Source organism: Podarcis filfolensis, assembly GCF_964270895.1.
Source record: "Podarcis filfolensis genome assembly, chromosome: 3".
NCBI classification, from domain to species: domain Eukaryota; kingdom Metazoa; phylum Chordata; class Lepidosauria; order Squamata; family Lacertidae; genus Podarcis; species Podarcis filfolensis.
Window position 1 is genome coordinate 93,407,376 of NC_139606.1, and position 19,500 is coordinate 93,426,875.

At 41.1% G+C, this 19,500-nt stretch overlaps 1 protein-coding gene across 4 annotated transcripts in view; it reads left to right on the forward strand.

Annotated features, from left to right (window-relative positions):
* The first annotated feature begins 226 nt into the window (after positions 1-226).
* EPRS1 (glutamyl-prolyl-tRNA synthetase 1) overlaps positions 227-19,500 on the forward strand; it is a 40,301-nt gene continuing 21,027 nt past the window's right edge. Inside the window, exons 1-15 of one of the 4 annotated variants that reach the window (XM_083604764.1) lie at positions 227-821; positions 3,241-3,325; positions 4,751-4,850; positions 5,948-6,104; positions 6,848-6,993; positions 8,268-8,362; positions 9,233-9,359; positions 10,261-10,453; positions 11,172-11,343; positions 12,715-12,948; positions 14,420-14,504; positions 15,329-15,388; positions 15,695-15,715; positions 18,214-18,324; positions 19,176-19,312. In XM_083604764.1, coding sequence (XP_083460890.1) covers positions 779-821; positions 3,241-3,325; positions 4,751-4,850; positions 5,948-6,104; positions 6,848-6,993; positions 8,268-8,362; positions 9,233-9,359; positions 10,261-10,453; positions 11,172-11,343; positions 12,715-12,948; positions 14,420-14,504; positions 15,329-15,388; positions 15,695-15,715; positions 18,214-18,324; positions 19,176-19,312 — 1,766 coding nt within the window. In that variant the 5' untranslated portion in view covers positions 227-778. The remainder of the gene's footprint in view (positions 822-3,240; positions 3,326-4,750; positions 4,851-5,947; positions 6,105-6,847; positions 6,994-8,267; positions 8,363-9,232; positions 9,360-10,260; positions 10,454-11,171; positions 11,344-12,714; positions 12,949-14,419; positions 14,505-15,328; positions 15,389-15,694; positions 15,716-18,213; positions 18,325-19,175; positions 19,313-19,500) is intronic. The other 3 variants (XM_083604766.1, XM_083604765.1, XM_083604767.1) reach the window with 3 other exon arrangements.

Sequence of the window (19,500 nt, forward strand, 5' to 3'; positions counted from 1 at the left end):
ATTTTATTTAGCAGTATTATGACAGGTTCTTGTTCATTAGGGAAACGTTCAATAATCTAAAAGAGTGATGATGAAGAATGTCCACCTAGGCCTAGCCTAGGAGGATAATGGGAAAGTGAGGAGTATCTGCTATGAACCCTTACTATTGGTTAGAATTGCAACCTAAAATAAAATAACAATAGTCATAGCCCATCAGTGACAATGACGCAGCATTGCCCATGCCCCATCGTCTTTACAGAAGACCAAGGTTTGAAATGAAGGTCGCAGATTTTGCCCTTTCAGGCACCAGCTTCTGAAGAAGCTGCCAATATCCCAGCTGCCTCGGAGCTACTTGACAGCCCCCAAACCCGCCACGTGTGTCCTCGACAAGGATACTGTACGCGGCTGCGTGACGAGCAGCCACACGCGCTTCCAAACCCGCGCCTGCCACGTAACGTATGAAGAGCAATCGCGTGAAGCGCCTGCGGCCGCCCCTCGTTCTTTTCTGAGGGGAGGAGCCGCGGCTGACAAGGCGAGAAGGGATTTACGGTTTAGGAGAAACGCGCTTCGAGAGTTACGGGCTTGTGGGCGGGGAAGAGCCTCTCGGCCTCCTCCGGGGAGGAAGACGCGCAGGCGTCACGCCTTGTGACCAGCCGGGAGCCGAAGCAGGAGGCGGCGCTGCTGCCTCTACTCGAGAGGCGGGAGCAGAGCCGGGAAAGGGGAGGGCCGCGTCTTCAGCCTCGCTGCCAGTCGCCGCGCTCCTGCCCGGTCCTTTCTGCCTGCTGCCGCCGCCGCCGGAATGGCGCTGAGCTTGACGGTGAACCCCTCGGACGTCCCTCTCGGTAAGGGCTGCCCCTCTTTTCCTACACGGGATTTGGACGCGGGAGGAGGCCAGCGGACAGCCCCTCCGGTGGGGCTGGTGGAGCGGGGCGTGTGGCTGCCATGTTGCGTCAGGCGGCGGCGGCGGCGCCTCGCCTGTCCATTCATCCTCCAGCTCGCCCGCCTGGCAGCGGGGACTTTTCCAAAGCCAAGGGCAGAGCGAGACGCGCCTCGCCGCATTTCCCCCCCTTCTCTGGGCCGAGGGAGAGAGGGTCGAGGCGGGCGAAAGGGGACGGAGGGCAGAGGGGGGTGGGCGAGAAAGGGCTTGAGATGGTGGGAAGAGGCCGGCAAGGGCAGGCAGAAACTGGGGGCTCGAGAGCCAAATACCCAATCTGGAGTAACAACCACGCATGTGGAGACAGAACATACCCATAATCCACCTGCCAAAAGTGAATTTGTAGTTGCCAGCTGCATTATTTTAAATGGGAGCCTCCCTTCCCTTCAATGTGTGCATAAGCAGGCAAAGGGAGAAAGGGGGTGGGCTGGTGGGTGGGCCGAGCTCGACTGAAAGGGGCTGACACGTGGCGCCGAGCTGGACAGCTGGAGGATCTTCTAATCTGGAGTATATATAGGCCACAAGCATCGGAACCTAGCATGCCTGGGACTCCGGATTAGTGATTCCTTCACGCCCTTCACAGCCACCCTGTTCAATACCAATCGGGGTCATCGAGAATAATGCATGGCCACTTTGAGTGGCACCGGACTTAGCATCAGAAAAGGCACCTCACTCCTTCACTGTAGATCTTTACAGTCTATACGATGTGTAGATGCCATCAAGCAGCACCAAACCCAGGGAGTTGGTCCACGTAGTGCAAGACAGAGAGAAAAAGTAAATTCTGAGCATCTCTCTCTATATGAAATTCTATAAATGCCATTGCGTTAGTGAATTGGCGCTGCTTTTAGACATAGTGGGGCGTAGCTCAGGAGGATTTTATGCTCAGTCATGGGATTTCTGAATTGTAATTATAGCTTCTCATCCTGCCTCCTGAAATAACTCATGTAGTCTTAAATAATGTGCACTTGCCTGCAATAACACTCCTTAATAATACTGCAAATTCAGCATATTAAATATTGTACCATAAATATTGTTCTACTTAATATAAGTAAAGTTAAAACATTCATATTTTGTTGTGCAACTTAATCCTAAGAATGCTTACTGAGAAGTAAGCTCCACTGAAGCAAGTGTGCTTATGCTATGGACACAATGCAGGAAGATGTTCACCCAGAAACAATGCTTGTGTGTTTCTCTCTCTTTGTCCCTCTTTTTTAAAAAACCGAAACCAAAACCTTGACCTGAAATAATATGAATGCATGAATGCTGAGTTGGACTGAGTTAGGCTGCAAGTCTTTTGAGTCTAATGTAGAAAAACACTGAGTATTTTAACAGTGTGGATGCAAGTTTGTTCAGGCATTCCTCTTAATTTTACAGGACTTAACACCAAATAATTTTGCCTAAGACTATTTAGAATTTGAACTTTAATCTAATGCACACTTATTTGGTATATTGAAACTAGTGGTACTTATAGAAGTGTCAAAGCTGCACAATAACAAAATGATAAACGTAACTTAAGTGAACTTGAGGATCTTTTGTTTAGATTCACTAAAACTGTAACCAGGACTTACTGCCAAATAGACATGCATTGGATTTTTATGTTTTTTAAAATTAAGACAAATCTTGTAAATAAGCCACAAACAGTTACTAGCCTGAAATACTTGTTTTACTATCTTGCTGTGGGCTAGTAGAGGAGTGACAGAGTTCATTGCCTCCTGCAGCAACCCTCTGCATTTCTAGCTGATTGTGAAGGAGGGGCTTCCCTCTGGCTGCTTGCTTGGGAGGAGCAATAGGAAACTTCATCCCTCTTGCACCAGCCTACTCACCTGCAAGCAGTTCTTGTCACCTATAGCTACCAGGGGAGTGCTTAAAATCCAAGCATCCAAAATTTTTAGACAGATGTGACCTTAACAGCAGTCCTTGGAAGTTTAGAACTGTTAGTGTGTATTGCAGACAAACAGAATAGCTGCTTTAGGTTTAGGTTTAACCTGCTCCCATTGAAATCTGCAGGGCTTAAAGATAAAGATTTGTTTGGATCATGCATTTAGTATAGTGTTGTGATGCAGCATTTTGAATTTTGAGATAGTGCTGGTAAGTGAATTTACAGCCATTCCCTACTGAGGTCATTACTGTAAACTAGTCAAGGCTTTCCCCCTTCTCTTCAACCCTAATTGCTGCCAGGAAAAATAGCCAACAGGAATAAACTGATTTCTTTCCTGAGAGTATCGGTCTTCAAGTGATGAGAGAAGTGTTGAGTTTAATCTCAATCCCTTCAAAAAATATGACTTATGAAATATTTCCTCTTTTAATCAACAAATACTGTATTTTAGGAGCCTTGCTTACTGCAGAACATGTGAAGGATCATGTTAAAATTTCAGTTGAAGAAGGCCAAGAGAACATTCTACGGGTATCTGAGTAAGTGCCTTGTATCTTTGCCATTAGTGCTTTTAAAAGTCAATTTATATATTTATGCTGTTGAGTGCAGGGCAGAAGAAAGAGTAATATGATTTAATGGTTGCTTGTGGGATGAATATTTAGCCATCTCACTTCTTTGCTCCTGTTTAACCTCTATCTTCTGTATTATAAAGCTATTACAGTGGTGCCCCGCAAGACGAATGCCTCGCAAGACGGAAAACCCGCTAGACGAAAGGGTTTTCCGTTTTGGAGGTGCTTCGCAAAACAAATTTCCTATGGGCTTGCTTCGCAAGACGAAAATGTCTTGCGAGTTCCTCCGGGGTTTTTCCCCTCCCCCCCTTTTTCCCAAGCCGCTAAGCCGCTTATCAGCTGATCCGCTAAGCCGCTAATAGCGCTAATCCGCTAATCCGCTAATGGGCTTGCTTCGCAAGACGAAAAAACCGCAAGATGAAGAGACTCGCGGAATGGATTCTTTTCGTCTTGCGAGGCACCACTGTATATGTGTTTGTATATATTCACATACTGCTCTTTTTTATTGCTACTTTTTATGTAAAAAACCCTTCTTCAGTTCTTCGTTGAACTGAGTTTGGAGTGGTATTATTAATAAAATTACTTTAGGAATTCTCCTGTTTGTAATTATTTTGTTTTTGCTATCTTTATTAGGCTTAGAATCCATTTTTATCTGTTTTAGCACCTGACAACTAAAATAGTAGTATTCTTACTGTAAACTAATTGATTTAAATCAGTTGTGCAATTTGTATTTCACTTCCAGTCTTCTTCCCTCCTCCCCCAAACAATATTTCATTGTAAATGGTTACCTCAATTTAGTTTAGTAAACATGCTGGCTGTTTCACCACTCTTTGTCCCTTCTTCATATTCAAAGTAAAGGGGCTGACACTGGTTCACTCATTTCTATGAGCTAGTTGTGAATACAGGGGCACCTTCCCCATCAAGAAGCATGGACCAGAGATGAGCAACATCTGCCTCTCTTCATTTCAAGTTGAAAAATGCTAGTTTTTAAGTTCAGAATAATAAAAAGGAAGATTGCCCTGAGCATTGTGTGTGTGTGTGTGTGTGTATATATATATATATATATATCCTGATTATTTTTTTAAAAAACATTTTCATGTTGCCACCTTTCTTGCTTGTTAGTTAATTGAACATCATCAAACTTCCTATGTTTTTTCTCCTCAAATAACGAGAATTAGAGTAGTGCAGCAAATCATAAAGGTCTAAAAAGGGACAGGCACTTAACTGATTTTTTATTTTTATTTGGTAGAATGCCCATTAGTTCATTTAAAAATAACTTGCTATGCTGCTTTTATGATCCATCCTAATGCAATTGTATTTCAGTCTGGAGAAGCTCATGTATATTTCTTTCTCTCTCTCTCTCTCTCTCTCTCCCCGCCCCCCCCCTTTAAATAGTCAAGTTACATTTACAGATGTGAATTCCATAGCTCGCTATCTGGCTAGAATTGCCACATCTGCTGGATTATATGGATCTAATTTGCTGGAACACACTGAGGTATGAATCAATTGCTTATATTTGAGATTGCCTATTTGATTATGCCCCCGCTATTTGATTAACCCCTTAAATGTTGCAGAATGATGTGTACTTCTTTTAATATTTTCCAATGGCAATGGGTGGTAATCAACTAAGTTTTAGTTCAAAGTAGTTCCACTTAACTTAGCGAACTGCAATGCACAGTGTGTGTGGCTGTCCTTGAAAATGGTGCAAAACGTGGTGTCTTGACCCGTTCCTGGAACAGGATATCGCCAACATGTTACTCCACCGTTGAAAGAATTTCACTGGCTGTTAATTAAGGTAAAGGACCTCTGACAGTTAAGTCCCGTTGCGAATGACTCTGGGGTTGCGGCGCTCATCTCGCTTTACTGGCTGAGGGAGCCGACGTTTGTATGCAGACAGTTTTTCCGGGTCATGTGGCCAGCATGACTAAGCCGCTTCTAGCGAAACCAGAGCAGCGCACGGAAACGCCGTTTACCTTCCCGCCGGAGTGGTTCCTATTTATCTACTTGCACTTTGACGTGCTTTCGAACTGCTAGGTGGGCAGGAGCAGGGACTGAGCAACGGGAGCTCATCCCGTCGCGGGGATTTGAACCGCTGACCTTCTGATCAGCAAGTCCTAGGCTCTGTGGTTTAGACCACAGCAACACCCACGTTAATTACCTACTAAGAAAAGCTCATTGTGCTGGTTTTAGTGTCGGAGGCATAGTACCTCTGGCAGGGACTCATCGTGCTTCTTCTGGGGTAGTTTCTCAACCCTTGGTCCCTACCGTGCACTCAGTTCTCCCCTGTGGCTCCTAGAAGCTGTCAGGGTGTGACAGCAGCCACACCCCAGGAGTGGCTTCAACTGGCTGGCTACATGAGAATAGCCAATGGGTCTCAAACCCTCAGTGCATTAGGGACCTCCCCTGCATGCGAAGATAGGCTCCAGCAGACTGAGTGGCTGAGACCAATTGTTGGTTTTCAGTAGATCTATACTGAGTAATACTTAGGTTAATAGCACCCAGTGTATGATTTTTGGTGTTGGCTATAAACAACACTTTTATATAACTTGTTACAAAATATTTAAGCATAAACAACTCCCTTCTTTTCCAAAGGTTGACCATTGGATGGAGTTCAGCACCACAAAGTTGTCTTCTTCCACCAGTTTTGCTTCAGCAGTTCAAGAGCTCAATAACTGCCTTTCTCTGAGAACTTATTTGGTTGGGAACTCTTTGAGTCTTGCAGATTTCAGTGTTTGGGCAACACTAAAAGGTAAATAATATAGAAAATGTGTTAAAATTGCAGTACCTTGATAACTACTTATTTATGTATTACATTCACCAAAGTGTTGCTATCCTTTGAAATTAAAATCCAAAGAATTCTCTTCTTATTTTTACATACTAGTAAATTTAGTGAGACCAGCCATTTTTCTTCTTTTTGCTGTGCGAGGTGTTATGTTATTTTATTGTTTTAATGTAATGGCTGTTTTAAATAGATTGTTTTAATTAATAGCTGCTCTGGAAGCACTTTTAGGTTTGAAGAGTTAGATATTGATGTCAGATTAAATAACATATAATGTTTTGCATGAATTAAATTCTGCAGCATAATAGGTTGCATACCTCATTTTTGTTATATGAATGAAAGTAGCTCTATTCATTGAAGGCTACAACCCATGAAATCTACAGATCTGTTACATTATTGTTTAAACAGCTTTTCCAACTGTGTTTTTACGTTTTTCGCCGGTGAATTATTTTGTAATGTGATACCACTTTCCCCCCCAAAATTGCATATGTTTGAGGAGACCTGTACACCTGAACAGCTCAGTGAATGCCTCTATTTTGTGCCCTTCCTAAAATTATAGCGTAGAATTTGATTTTTATCTAGTGGTGTGTTCTCATAGCTGAGCTTCTAATATTGATCTGTGCTGATGTTTGGTGTGATTCATGTCAGTTAGAAATCTTGCCAAACTGTCTGCTTCCTAATGTTTAATAAAACATAGCTTTCCCTCCCAATAGGCAACAGTGCAGGGCAAGAGCTGTTACTTCATGGTAAAGCTCCAGTTCATGTAAAACGCTGGTACAACTTTCTTGAAACACAGCATGTTTTCCAGTCAGTAGGTTCCAGGTGGACTGTGGGAGCTGCTATTCCAAAGACTAAAACGGTAAGCTTTTTGCTGATTAGGCATTTCTGGCTCATATTCTACCAGAGTTCTGTCATCTAACTAAGGGTGGATGTAAATGATTTTATCTGCAAAGTGCTGAGCAGAAAAGGTCACAATGGGCTGCTGCACATCTGAGACGTAAAAGATCTGAATAAGCAGTGTTGTTAGCACAGTTTTCAAAAGAAGAATGGGAGGAAATTTAAAGCTTGCTCATTACTTTGTGACTTTTCGGTTGGTCCTTATAAAAGGTATCGCACCACTGTTGCTTTTAGATTTTTTTTCTGGTAGACCAGCACAGCTAACAGCAGTTTTTGTCTTTCTGTGCAATGTAGCCTATACAGTGGTACCTCGGGTTACAGAGGCTTCAGGTTACAGACGCTTCAGGTTACAAACTCCACTAACCCAGAAATAGTACCTTGGGTTAAGAACTTTGCTTCAGGATGAGAACAGAAATCGTGTTCCGGAGGCATGGCGGTAGTGGGAGGCCCCATTAGCTAAAGTGGTACCTCAGATTAAGAACAGTTTCAGGTTAAGAACGGACCTCAAGAACAAATTAAGTTCTTAACCCGAGGTACCACTGTATTGGATGTAGTGCTCAAAGTACAATAAAAAGCATGTTAAAGAAACAAGCATATTCAGTTTAGAATTGAACTGTTAAGATGCAAGCTTTAACTGATATAGTTGTGCCACTCTAACAACCTTGTCATGTTTCAGCTTAGGGATTTGCTCACAGTAGCAATCAGTGGGAAAGGACAGGGACACTTATCTGACCTCCTGTCACTGACTTCACTGTGCTTGCTGGGATGGGTAGGGAGGTCAGCATGGTGCAAACTCACCAGCAGGAGCTCTGGATTGACTCCTTTGCTGCATTTGCACTGTGCCAGCCTTTCTGCTGCCTCACCCCTCTCCCTCCTGGTAAGCGCAGTGTTGTAACGGGAGGTCAGATAAGCACCACCACTTCTCCCCGCTGACCACTGCTATCTGTTCAGTAACAGAAAGATAATACTGGAAGGTCCCCATTCTAGATGCTGGGGGCACAAAGGTGGGAGGGGGGGTAGAGCTGCCAGGGGAATGAGGTGGCAGAAAAATCCTCTTCTGCCATCCACCTTTTTTCTGCCAGCCCATTGAACTTGTGCTGCTGTTCATAGAGCCCATCTCAGATAATTATTTACTCGCTCAGTTGTTACTGCTAACTTAGTTTTCATAATAAGAGTCTGTGTGTTTCTGTGCTCAGTTTGTGATTTAATAATTTCATTCATTGTTTTAATTTTAAGGCAGCAGAGAAGAAGCAAGATGTTGGGAAATTCGTTGAACTCCCTGGAGCAGAGATGGGAAAAGTCATTGTTAGATTTCCTCCTGAGGCAAGTGGGTAAGTTGACATTTGCAGGTTGGTGTGTGTAAGGACTTTTAAACCCACTCTTTTCGCAGTGTGAAAGATAGAGAATGGATTTTCTCTTGTAATTTTCATAAGGAAGGGAGAATTTAAAAACCATGTTACTTTTAAATAACTTTTAAAAGCATGTTCTTTTGTATGAAACTGCTTATCTTTAGATGCCCTTCTCATGTAACTGAAAAATGTATGTGTCAAACATGAAGGAAAATAAAGTATATTTTGAGAGTTTTATTTCCGTCTCATTCTGTCCTGGGAAACCTCAGTGTTCTGCATGATTACTGTTAGCTCACATTTCTTTTAATTGGAAAATGTAAAGATTCACAATATTTGTGTTTTATCAGTTAAATATTTTAGCTTACATAGGCCTGTATTGAAAGAACTGTGAGTGGAGCTTCACTTAGGGGATAGGGCTTTCCTTTCCTTTCTCCCTTCCTTCTGGAGCCTCTTTTTTGAGCTTTTTTTTTGATGATAATCAGGCTATAGAATGGTTTTTGCCATATCAGTTATTGAGTATTGTGGTAGGCATTTGTCTTGAAAGTGATATAAAGTGTACCTTAAACAAAAGAATGGTGGTGTGTCCATGTACAATTCCTAAGTCACTGACTTCAAACATTAACTTGGTCTGAGTCCAAAAACAATTGGATTCTGTTCTCAAGAGGCTATGAAGTTATGACTGAAAGAAAAAGTTTTAAGTTTTTTTTTATGTTAAACAAAACATACTTTACAGCGACAATTAAAGAAGGGAAATACTAATACTTTGCCTCTTCCTTTGGTGTGCTCTATGTTTTACTTTACTTTCCCCTTGTATCCAATGTTCTTTTTTTCTTGACATTCTTTTCTGCCTAGATACTTGCATATTGGACATGCAAAAGCTGCTCTGTTGAATCAGCACTACCAGGTCAACTTCAAGGGTAAACTGATCATGAGGTTTGATGATACAAATCCAGAAAAAGAAAAAGAAGATTTTGAAAAGGTATCTTTTCATAACGATGTCTCATTCTGGGTCTCCGATTGTTTTGATTTCTATACAGTTCTGTTTGTTAACTATGGAGTGGGTGGGGACACCTCACATAACACAAAGGATATCATTCACACAGGTGCTTTAGGAATAGCCTGGGGCTGAGCCTAAGTCCTTTCCACCCAAATGTTGTCCTTGCTTTTCATCAGACAGTTGGCTGTTTGGCCCCACCAATGTGCTTCTAGGCTTTCAAAAGTTACCTTGGGTGATGTGGGATGAAACAACAGAGAAGAAAAGCTCATTGCACTGGAATAAAATATGAACAGAGCTAGAGAAGATCTCTCTCTTATGGATTTATTTGATTTACAATGCAAACTATGAAATAAACAGTACAGAGCATGATTCATTGTGAAGCTGGGCTTCTAAAAAGTGTTTTTTAAAAGACCACATTGATAGCAAATGAACCTCTCATTGACGCTCTCACCCCAATGCATATGCGTTAATAGTGCTAAGAAGCCAAGTGGGCTTGCTATAATTGCACTGAGTATCTTGTTCTTCACTTTGATGGCTCTGATTCCCACCTAAGATGACCTATTCAGAAGGAAACAGTGGCTAATGGTATCAGAAGGTACCGAGAGGTTGAAATTGCCGGTGAGATCTAGGATATCCTCATGCACAATACAGAAATGCAAAAATTGTTTTCTCTGGATAAATTAAGCATTTAGAAGAAACTAAATTGACATAGTAAGATTTCAAAGTTCTTTTGTAGAGCTCTTTAAGCAACCGCAACCCCCAAAGACCTACTGGATCAGGTGAAAATACGGATCATGTGAAAAAGGCATAATCTGTCAGGGAGAGGACTTAATACTAGGATTTTTGTATATCAAGTTAATCTTTTCAACATTTATATCTTCAGGTTATCTTGGAAGATGTTGCAATGCTGCACATCAAACCAGACCAGTTCACATACACTTCGGATCATTTTGAAACAATAATGAAATATGCTGAGAAGCTCATTCATGAAGGGAAGGCTTATGTAGATGATACGCCCGCAGAACAAATGAAAATGGAACGAGAACAAAGAACAGAGTCCAAGCACAGAAATAACTGTAAGATGCTTTTTCTGGCTTCTATCTCGTATTTGCTTTGCTAATTAGTTGCTTAGTTGTTGTTACTATTGTTATTGTTGTTGTTATCATCATCATCATTTATTAAATTTGAATACCACATAAAAATACAAAATGAGAACCCAAAATACATAACAATAACAAAAACAAATCAATAACCCCCTTCCCACCAACACATTTAGAAGGACATAGAATGCTAATCAGCCAAAGGCCTGTTTGAAGAGGAATATTTTTGTCTAGTGCGTAAAGATATGTAATGAAGGCACCAGGTGAGTCTCCCTCGGGAGACCATCCACAAATGGGGAGCCACTGCAGAAAAGGCCCATTATTGTATTGCCACCCTCTGGACTTCTCATGGAGGAGGCACACAAAAATGGGCCTCAGATGATGATCTCACTAATTTTTTTGCATATCTAGTTAAAAGACCATCATGTTGTAGATCTGGGAAAGACCTCTGTCTGAGATCCTGGAGAGATGCTGCCAGTCAGAAGAGACAATAGTAGCTAAATAAATCAATGGAATTTCAGATGAAAAAACGTTAAACCCTTTAGTTAAAGTCATTGCCAAAATACATGCTAGGCTAGAGTTGCTGTCAGTTTTAGCTCCATTCTTGTTGGAGATGTCTCACTTTTGGTAAATAATATTTCATAGTACCAGAGCTGGGTTATTAAATCTGAACTAAATCTTTGCCGTTTTATAGCTGTTGAGAAGAACTTCAAAATGTGGGAGGAAATGAAAAAGGGAACGGAATATGGGCAGACCTGCTGTCTACGAGCAAAAATCGACATGAGTAGTAACAATGGATGCATGAGGGACCCAACTCTTTATCGTTGCAAAAACCAGCCACATCCACGAACAGGAAATAAGTACAAGTATGTGTTAAGAAATGGGACTTGCAATTCACTTAGTGATAGGGCCACTTACAGTGAGATTAGTAGTGGGCCTCAGGCTACTGTGCTCTCAGTTGCAGAATGAGAGACTCTCCCAGTCCTTCTTTCAGTGCACAGGGAGGGAAGCAAACCAGATGCTGGTTTGTCATTACCTGCAAACCAGCACTCATGGTTTGTTTCTCTATTAACAAACCACAAGAGCTGTTTCACATGTCATGCCAAGCCAATTTCTGGTTTGTTTCCTCCTCAGCATGCTAAAGGAAAGACCAGGGGAGGATTGACTCGTGAATTTTTGAAGTGTTGCCCAGCACACTGTACATTCTTGCTAAACCATTCTTAAAATTTAGCTATGGTTTCTCATTAAGTGTGGATGGGGCCATTGAATTGGTGTCTTTATCTTTGGCCCTTTATCAAATTAAGTTGAGTTTTGCTTTGCCTGATGAAATCCCAACAGTGTTAAGGAAAACCTCCTCTTTTCACAGCAGCTTCTGGCCTTGCCAGCATAGCTTTGTCTGATTAAAACCCTGGGCAGAGATAACATTTTGCGGGGATTCCATCCTAATACTGCTGGGGACTGGGGATGCACTTTCCAGGGAGAATTAGAGAGCGGTTTCTTAACCCTTCCTTCCTCCTTTTAATCTCTTTCTACTCCCTCCCAAATCTGAAATGCGAAGTGAATTGGGAAAAAGCACACATTGTGTGTGTGTGAGAGGGGGGGGATTTGCTGGGATTGGAAGCCATGGAAGATGTTAAGTATTCTTCCTTGCAGGTGGCCTCCTGTCCCCCCCCCCCCCCACATTCTTACTATCTCAGTAAAAAGGGATTTGGGGTAATAACGGGGTTTCACCCTATTAATTTTTTGCTCCAAAGAAGCTTGCTTTATGAACTGACATTTAACAGTTCCAGCTGGGCTCAATCCTCTACTATCAGTGACCTCAAAAGAAAAACCTTCCTATTTTCTCTTTCACTTTTTCATTCTGGAAAAGCAGTTCCTGGAACTAGCTCATTTCCTATAATTACTGTGGAACTAGCTCACTCACTATAACTACTGTGTTTGTGCTGTAACGTTACAGTTTTGCTTCTGTTATATATTTAACAGAAGCAAAACCTGAACATTACAGCACAAGCACTTTGTTTGAGAACAAAGGTACAACTGTACAGTATAGTGTTTGAGCTTGGTTTTGAAGATAGTGGAAAGTTCTTTCTTCCTCTTTCATTAACAGTAGTCATCACAACAAGCTAAATCTTTCCCTTGCTTTAGAGATTGCTTATTAAATTTATTAACAGTGTGTGCAGTGCTCAACACTTTCAATGTGCACATGAAGCTTACTTGCATTTTTTCTTACGTTTCAGTATTTATCCCACGTATGATTTTGCCTGTCCCATAGTTGACAGTATTGAAGGTGTCACTCATGCATTAAGAACAACAGAATATCATGACAGAGATGAGCAGTTCTACTGGATTATTGAAGCCTTGGAAATAAGAAAACCATATATCTGGGAGTACAGCCGCTTAAACCTCAACAACACTGTATTGTCTAAAAGGAAGCTCACTTGGTTTGTCAATGAAGGGCTAGTGGATGGCTGGTATGTTAAAGGAGTTAAACTTGGTAGAAATTATGCAGGTGTTTATACATGTTCACATTTGTTTTGCAATCTAATCAGTGTATAGATAATTTTTCATAAGCAGTATCTTACACTAAAAATAAGTTGGTGTGGCTTAATTTTTTTAATTTACAAAAATTACTCCAAAGATTGAAGAAATTAACAGGTTTACAACTCGCTAGATATTGTGTTAGTCAAAATATATTAAATACCCTTGCTCAGTCTTTTTATCCAACAACTTTTCTTAACTGTCGGTGTTAGACATTCAAACTCAGATAATCATTGTTCAGAATTACTGGCTTTAATAATAATAATAATAATAATAATAATAATAATAATAATAATAATAATAATAATATATTTATACCCTGCCCATCTGGCTGGGCTTCCCCAGCCACTCTGGGCGGCTTCCAACAAAATATTAAAATACAGTAATGCATCAAACATTAAAAGCTTCCCTAAACAGGGCTGCCTTCAGATGTCTTCTAAAAGTCTGGTAGTTGTTTTTCTCTATCTGGTGGGAGGGTGTTCCACAGGGTGGGTGCCACTACTGAGAAGGCCCTCTGCCTGGTTCCCTGTAGCTTGGCTTCTCGCAGCGAGGGAACCGCCAGATGGCCCTCGGCACTGGACCTCAGTGTCCGGGCAGAATGATGGGGGTGGAGTTTTGTGCTCGGTTTTATGATGAGCAATGTTTGAATATGTAGGTTCCCACACTCTTCTTTTAATGTAATCTTTCCTTTTCAACTGAGGTTTCAAACTTGGGGAACAGAATGTGGCAGAAATCTACCTAATAGTAACAAAAATCATGCAGAAGGAATGGTGGATTAATTTACTTTTCCATGGCCACCTGCACAATTATTAGTACTACATTAATCAGGTTAACCAGATTGAGTTTTTCTTCACGTCACTTATATACCCAAAATATATGATTGGAAGGATGCTCGTTCCTCTCAAGTGTCATTATTGACAACTTTTTGCTACATATAAATTAAGCAAAATGAGTAGAAATCTCCAAAAATAAGAGAGTTAAAGTCTCAGAAAGTTTGGTATGAATGTTAATAACATGCCTTGGGTAACTCTGTAATTATTTAAGAAATCAATGGCACAATGTATGCGTTGCTTATGTTTGTTGAAAAATTACTGTTACTTTCTGATACAGTGTTTTAGATATACATTGTATCATTTTCAGCAAACACCATTTCCAGCAAACACTCTTCTGGTCCTTAGATTGATCTGTGCTTATGTGATGCCTTCTGTTCTTGGGGAAAAGACCCAATTCATCAAAGTTGATATCACAGCTTTTGCAGGATAAAAGAAAGATGTGCAGGCTGTTGGAGAGCCAAAATAAAAAGAGAATTTTCAGAATCCTCTCTTCCAAGTTTGTTCAACATAGGCTTCTTGATATTGTCACGGTTTTGCATTGTTAAATTAAGCAGAAATTCCTTTCTGTTAGGGATGACCCAAGATTCCCAACTGTGCGTGGTGTCCTAAGAAGAGGCATGACAGTTGAAGGACTGAAACAGTTTATTGCTGCACAGGTAGGTGGTTGCATGTCCACTCTCCCTTCAGCTGGAGTGTCTTTGTAGATCTAGTTACAGGTAGGTAGCCGTGCTGGTCTGCCGTAGTCGAAACAAAATAAAAGAAATTCCTTCCAGTAGCACCTTAGAGACCAACTAAGTTTGTTATTGGTATGAGCTTTCGTGTGCATCTGAAGAAGTGTGCATGCCTCTAAGGTGCTACTGGAAGGAATTTTTTTTATTTTGTAGATCTAGTCATTTTATAGACGAGTCCTTCTTTCAAGAACATCAGGAAAGTCTTCCTCTTGTGACTTTGATTGTTCAGTTGTCCAATCCATGGGTAGCCTTTTACATGTTTTTGGGCTATATTTCCCATAGTACTACCAACCTTACTGTGAAACATAGACCACTCATTCTCTGAGATACTCTACCAGGGACCATAGGATTATGATTTAAAGAAGTTGATACATCATATTAACATTTGGAAAATAACAATACATCAAATAACTATAGCATGTTCAATATCTAACTGGACAATTGATCCATCTTTAATTTACCCTCAGACTTATACCTGAAACTTTTAAGAAAGCATAGTGTGTTAAAGAAGATCGTCTCTATTTTGCAACAAAGGATGATTACTTATTGATGGATTCCTCCCACCCTCACCCCCAGCAAGACACTTATTTCTAGTCCTGAGGAAGGATGTTTATTTTTGTAAAGAAGTAAGGTTGTGGAAGAGAATGGTTAAAGTAAATAAGATGTAATTCAAAATGCAACAACAAATACACCATCAAGATTTATGGCCTTTCTTTCTCTTATCCCCCTCTTCCCATTATATTTTACAGGGCTCCTCTCGATCAGTTGTAAACATGGAGTGGGATAAAATTTGGTCATTTAACAAAAAGGTACATGCTCCTCCATTTTGATCTGATGACATTTCTGATTGACACCTGCTCTCTTGTTGCTGGTTGTGAACCCAGCGTTCTTTGGAATGCTCTTCAAAGACTAGCTAATGCAGTATGTTGCATCACCTTGCTCCTCATCTTCAGGAAAATGGAATGTCCCCTCTTGCTAACCAGGGCTAACACTAATCTTGCTGACTTCTGCCAGTCTGATACTGAATTGTTGTTCTTGAATTGTGTGGGAGATAATGATATTTTGCTAATGTAAACTCTGATGAAAATTCTGCATTTCATTTTTCTGCTTTCAAGCTGCGAGCTATCTGTAAGAAGGTATTACTTAACGCTTTTTCTGCCTTAGCATATAGCTTACAGTATTGTAAGCATACATAGCATAAGCCATCACTGTGCAACTTCTCATAGCACAACCACGTTTGCTTACATAACAAGAGCTGTGTATTTCCATCTTAAAATGCATTATTCCTGTTCTAAAGGGGAAATAATGATCTGAGTCTGAATTTCTCAACGGAGAAGAAAGTGTCACTTTTAATTTACAATGCTGGACATACTGCCTTTCTGCAGTGTACTGAAGGCGTTAACATTTTCTCTCTCAGACAGCAAGTAAAGCTCTTCTGATGTGTCTTAATTTAGCATTAAATAAGGAATACTGCATCTTGACATGGTTAGTTGCTTCTTTGGCAGCAGATGCTTGGACACTATAATAAGGCGAACTGTTTGTGTCTGTCTGCACAACTCTGTGGCTGTTCTTATTCTTTTAACTTGAGTCTGGATTTTTGCTTGTTTTCAAGGAGGCTTGCCCCAGAACTAAGTATTTGCTTGCCTGGCATGTGTCTTGTATTCTCCTAAAGCCCTTGTCATTTGTTCTCTTTATTTTATATGAGGGATTATCAATTGGTTCTTTTTGTTGCTGCATAGATGGACACTAGTGTGCCAAACAAATTTATAAACACCATTGGCCTTAAATTTATGTTGTTGTTCACTTCTTGGCACTGTATGCTGCCTTATGCATTCACCCTGGGGCAAGAGTGAAAGCGAAGGCATTGAATTGGTTTGTAGGACCAAATATTGAGCTACTGAGAAAGCAAAAATAATGAGTCAGTAGCACTAGAGAAAAGCAAACTCTTAACAGTTAGATTAATTCAAGTATACCCAAATAACCTCTGTTTGTTAGTGCAGTCAACAAACTGCGCTGATTAGCTGTGGGGCAGTTAAAGTTTTGCTTTTTTGTGAATACTGATAAGAAAATTATACCTCTTCACACCTATTAAAAAGTAACACAAGTGTTGCTGATACCTGGATCTAATCCAAAGTCAGATTATTGAATTTAGACTCCTAGGGTGCCCAGATCCAGGGTGTCAACAATTTCCTTGTGTTTCTTATTGATAGGTGGAAATATGAGTGATGTGTGTTTCAAGTACTTCCAACTAGTTAGCATCCATATCAGTAGTAATGTGTACGTTATTTCACTTCAGGTACAAAACCTGTTTTAGTTAATTTAGTTAATTTTCTCCTGCAACACTATTGTACTCATGACCCTAGAATTTGGGAGAGCAAAATATAGGATATTTCCTTAGAAGTCGCTGTTTTCACATGTAACCTAAAAATAAATACATAAATACTGCCCTCAGATTTCTCTCCCAGATGAGCTAGTTTTGTATGTGTGTACATCATTTCTCCATTCCTTTACTAGCCTTAATACCTCCAGCTAGTACAAAGTAGCAAGGCCTTGTAAGAGAGACTGAAAAGCCTAAACCGATAAAGAAGCAAGTGCAGTAAAAGCAGAAGCAAAAATACCTGGAGGCTGTTCTGTTTGAGTTGTGAATAGAGTAGAAAACTATTTTGTCGGTAATGCAAGAGAGGAGAAGCTATTCTTGAGTTCATTGCTGTGATGTTGCCTTATTATAGTGATCTAACACTGTTGTTAGGGGCAGTCGGTGGAGTGTGGGAGCATGGAGCCACCTTCCCAGCAGGTGTTGCCGCAGCTTGATGCGGAAGTGTGACAATGAGGCCAGGGTTGCTCAGGAGCACCGGTGGGAGTACCAGATTGACTCTGTCGGCACACCCACACTGTCCCTACCTTACCACAGTCATGCCACCCACTTTCTCCCGCACCATCCTAGTAAGTGGTAGTGATACTGCTCTTGGGAGAGCGACTCCATGCCCCCTGCCCTGCCATGTGGCTGCTCCTGGCTTTTGCTGAATAATGGTGATGCCGGAAAACATACTTCACGGAAGAAATTCACAGGAAAAAAAGTGAAATTATGGAACTGTGTCCTGTGTTGATAATAACTAAGGGTGAAATCTATTGTTCTTTTAAAAACTTATCCCGTGAGTTCAGCATAATTACACACTAAGGCTTCACTCTTACACACGTTTACTTAGAAATAAGCTGCATTGAAACTCAAGTAGGGTTTGCTTTCTAGCATGCATACATTGGCTTATCCTGTAAGACTTAAGCCAACATTCAGAGTTACCTGTAATCTACACAGGTACGAGATTACTAGGATTTTTACTTGCTTTGTGCCCAGAACTATAACATTTATTGCCCTCTACTATATATGTAAAGTTTTAGATGATTTCTAAACCAGAGGTATCCGTTTTTTGTGTGGAAGGCCAGGAGAGTGTGTAACTCTTGTGGATTTTAAGTTACTCTTTTCTTATTGACCAAAGATGCAGTAACACAAAGAATACCAGTTAATATTCCTAAATGATGCATACACTTTTTAGTTCACATAACTCTGATTTTTAAAAAAATCTGTTCTGGGCGTACTGAATAGATGTGATTATTTTTGGTTATTCTTGGTATGTAGGTTATAGATCCTGTGGCACCTCGCTACACCGCTTTGCTGAAGAATGAAGTAGTCACAGTAAACGTTCCTGAAGCTCAAGAAGAGATGAAAGAAGTCGCCAAGCATCCAAAGGTTTGCTAGTTAGTTGCTTTGTTTTAAGAGACACCGTAATGCAGATAGTTAAAACAGAGAACTTGTGTAGCATTCCCAAGATTTCCTGAAACCGTTCTTCCACAGTAAGATTAGTTAGCTCATGGATGGCAGAGCTAATGAAAGAGTAATATGGGGGTGCAAGGTGACATAATATGCTCTTTAGCACTCTGGGAAAGATGTTGAGAGTTTTTATTTTAGAGTTGGGATGTATGTGCTAAGGCAGGTTGAGGGAGCCCCTGGACTTTAACTATCTAATATACCCTGGCACTTCCCAAACCAGGGAGAACATTATGGCAGCCCTGAAGCTGGGGGACCTATCAGCAGAGGCGGGAGATAGGAAGGGGCACTCCCTTTACGTTTCCGTGCGCTGCTCTGGTTCACCAGAAGCAGCTTAGTCATGCTGGCCACATGACCCGGAAGCCAGTAAAGCGAGATGAGCGCCGCAATCCCAGAATCGTCTGCGACTGGACCTAATGGTCAGGGGTCCCTTTACCTTTACCCCCCTTCACATCTTTTGCCTTTCTGGCTTGAGCGTAGCAGTTCTCCCTCCCCAGGCAAGTAGGATGGACCAGCCCATAGTTTAAACCACCTCATTGCAATCCAAAGAAGAATTCATATTACTAGCACACTCTCCTGCAAAGCTCAGCATTTGTGTATTCTAGGATGGATTGGTGTGTTATAATCTAAAGCAAAAACCTGCAGTGGAACCCTAACCATGTCTACTCAGAAGTAAGTTCTATGAGTAAGTGGAGCTTGTTGTCAGGCATGTGTTAGGATTGCAGCCTTACCAAGCATCTGGGTATGTTCTTTTCTTTCTCGTTAACATGCAGAATGCTGAGGTTGGCTTGAAGTCTGTATGGTACAGTCCCAAAGTGCTGATTGAAGGCGCAGATGCAGAGACGTTGACAGAGGGAGAGATGGTTACATTTATTAACTGGGGCAACATAATCGTCACCAAAATACGCAAGTAAGTTTCTGGATCTTGGAACAAGCTGGGATGTTGAATTCCATCGTCAAGAATTTTATTGGGAACAAGAGGTCTGGCTTTTTAAACATTGAAGAAAAGTATGTAATGGATGGGACTGTTAATACTTTAAGCACAGTTCCGTTATCTGTCTCCCCCACCCGATTGCAACCTTCTGCACCTCCAGAAGC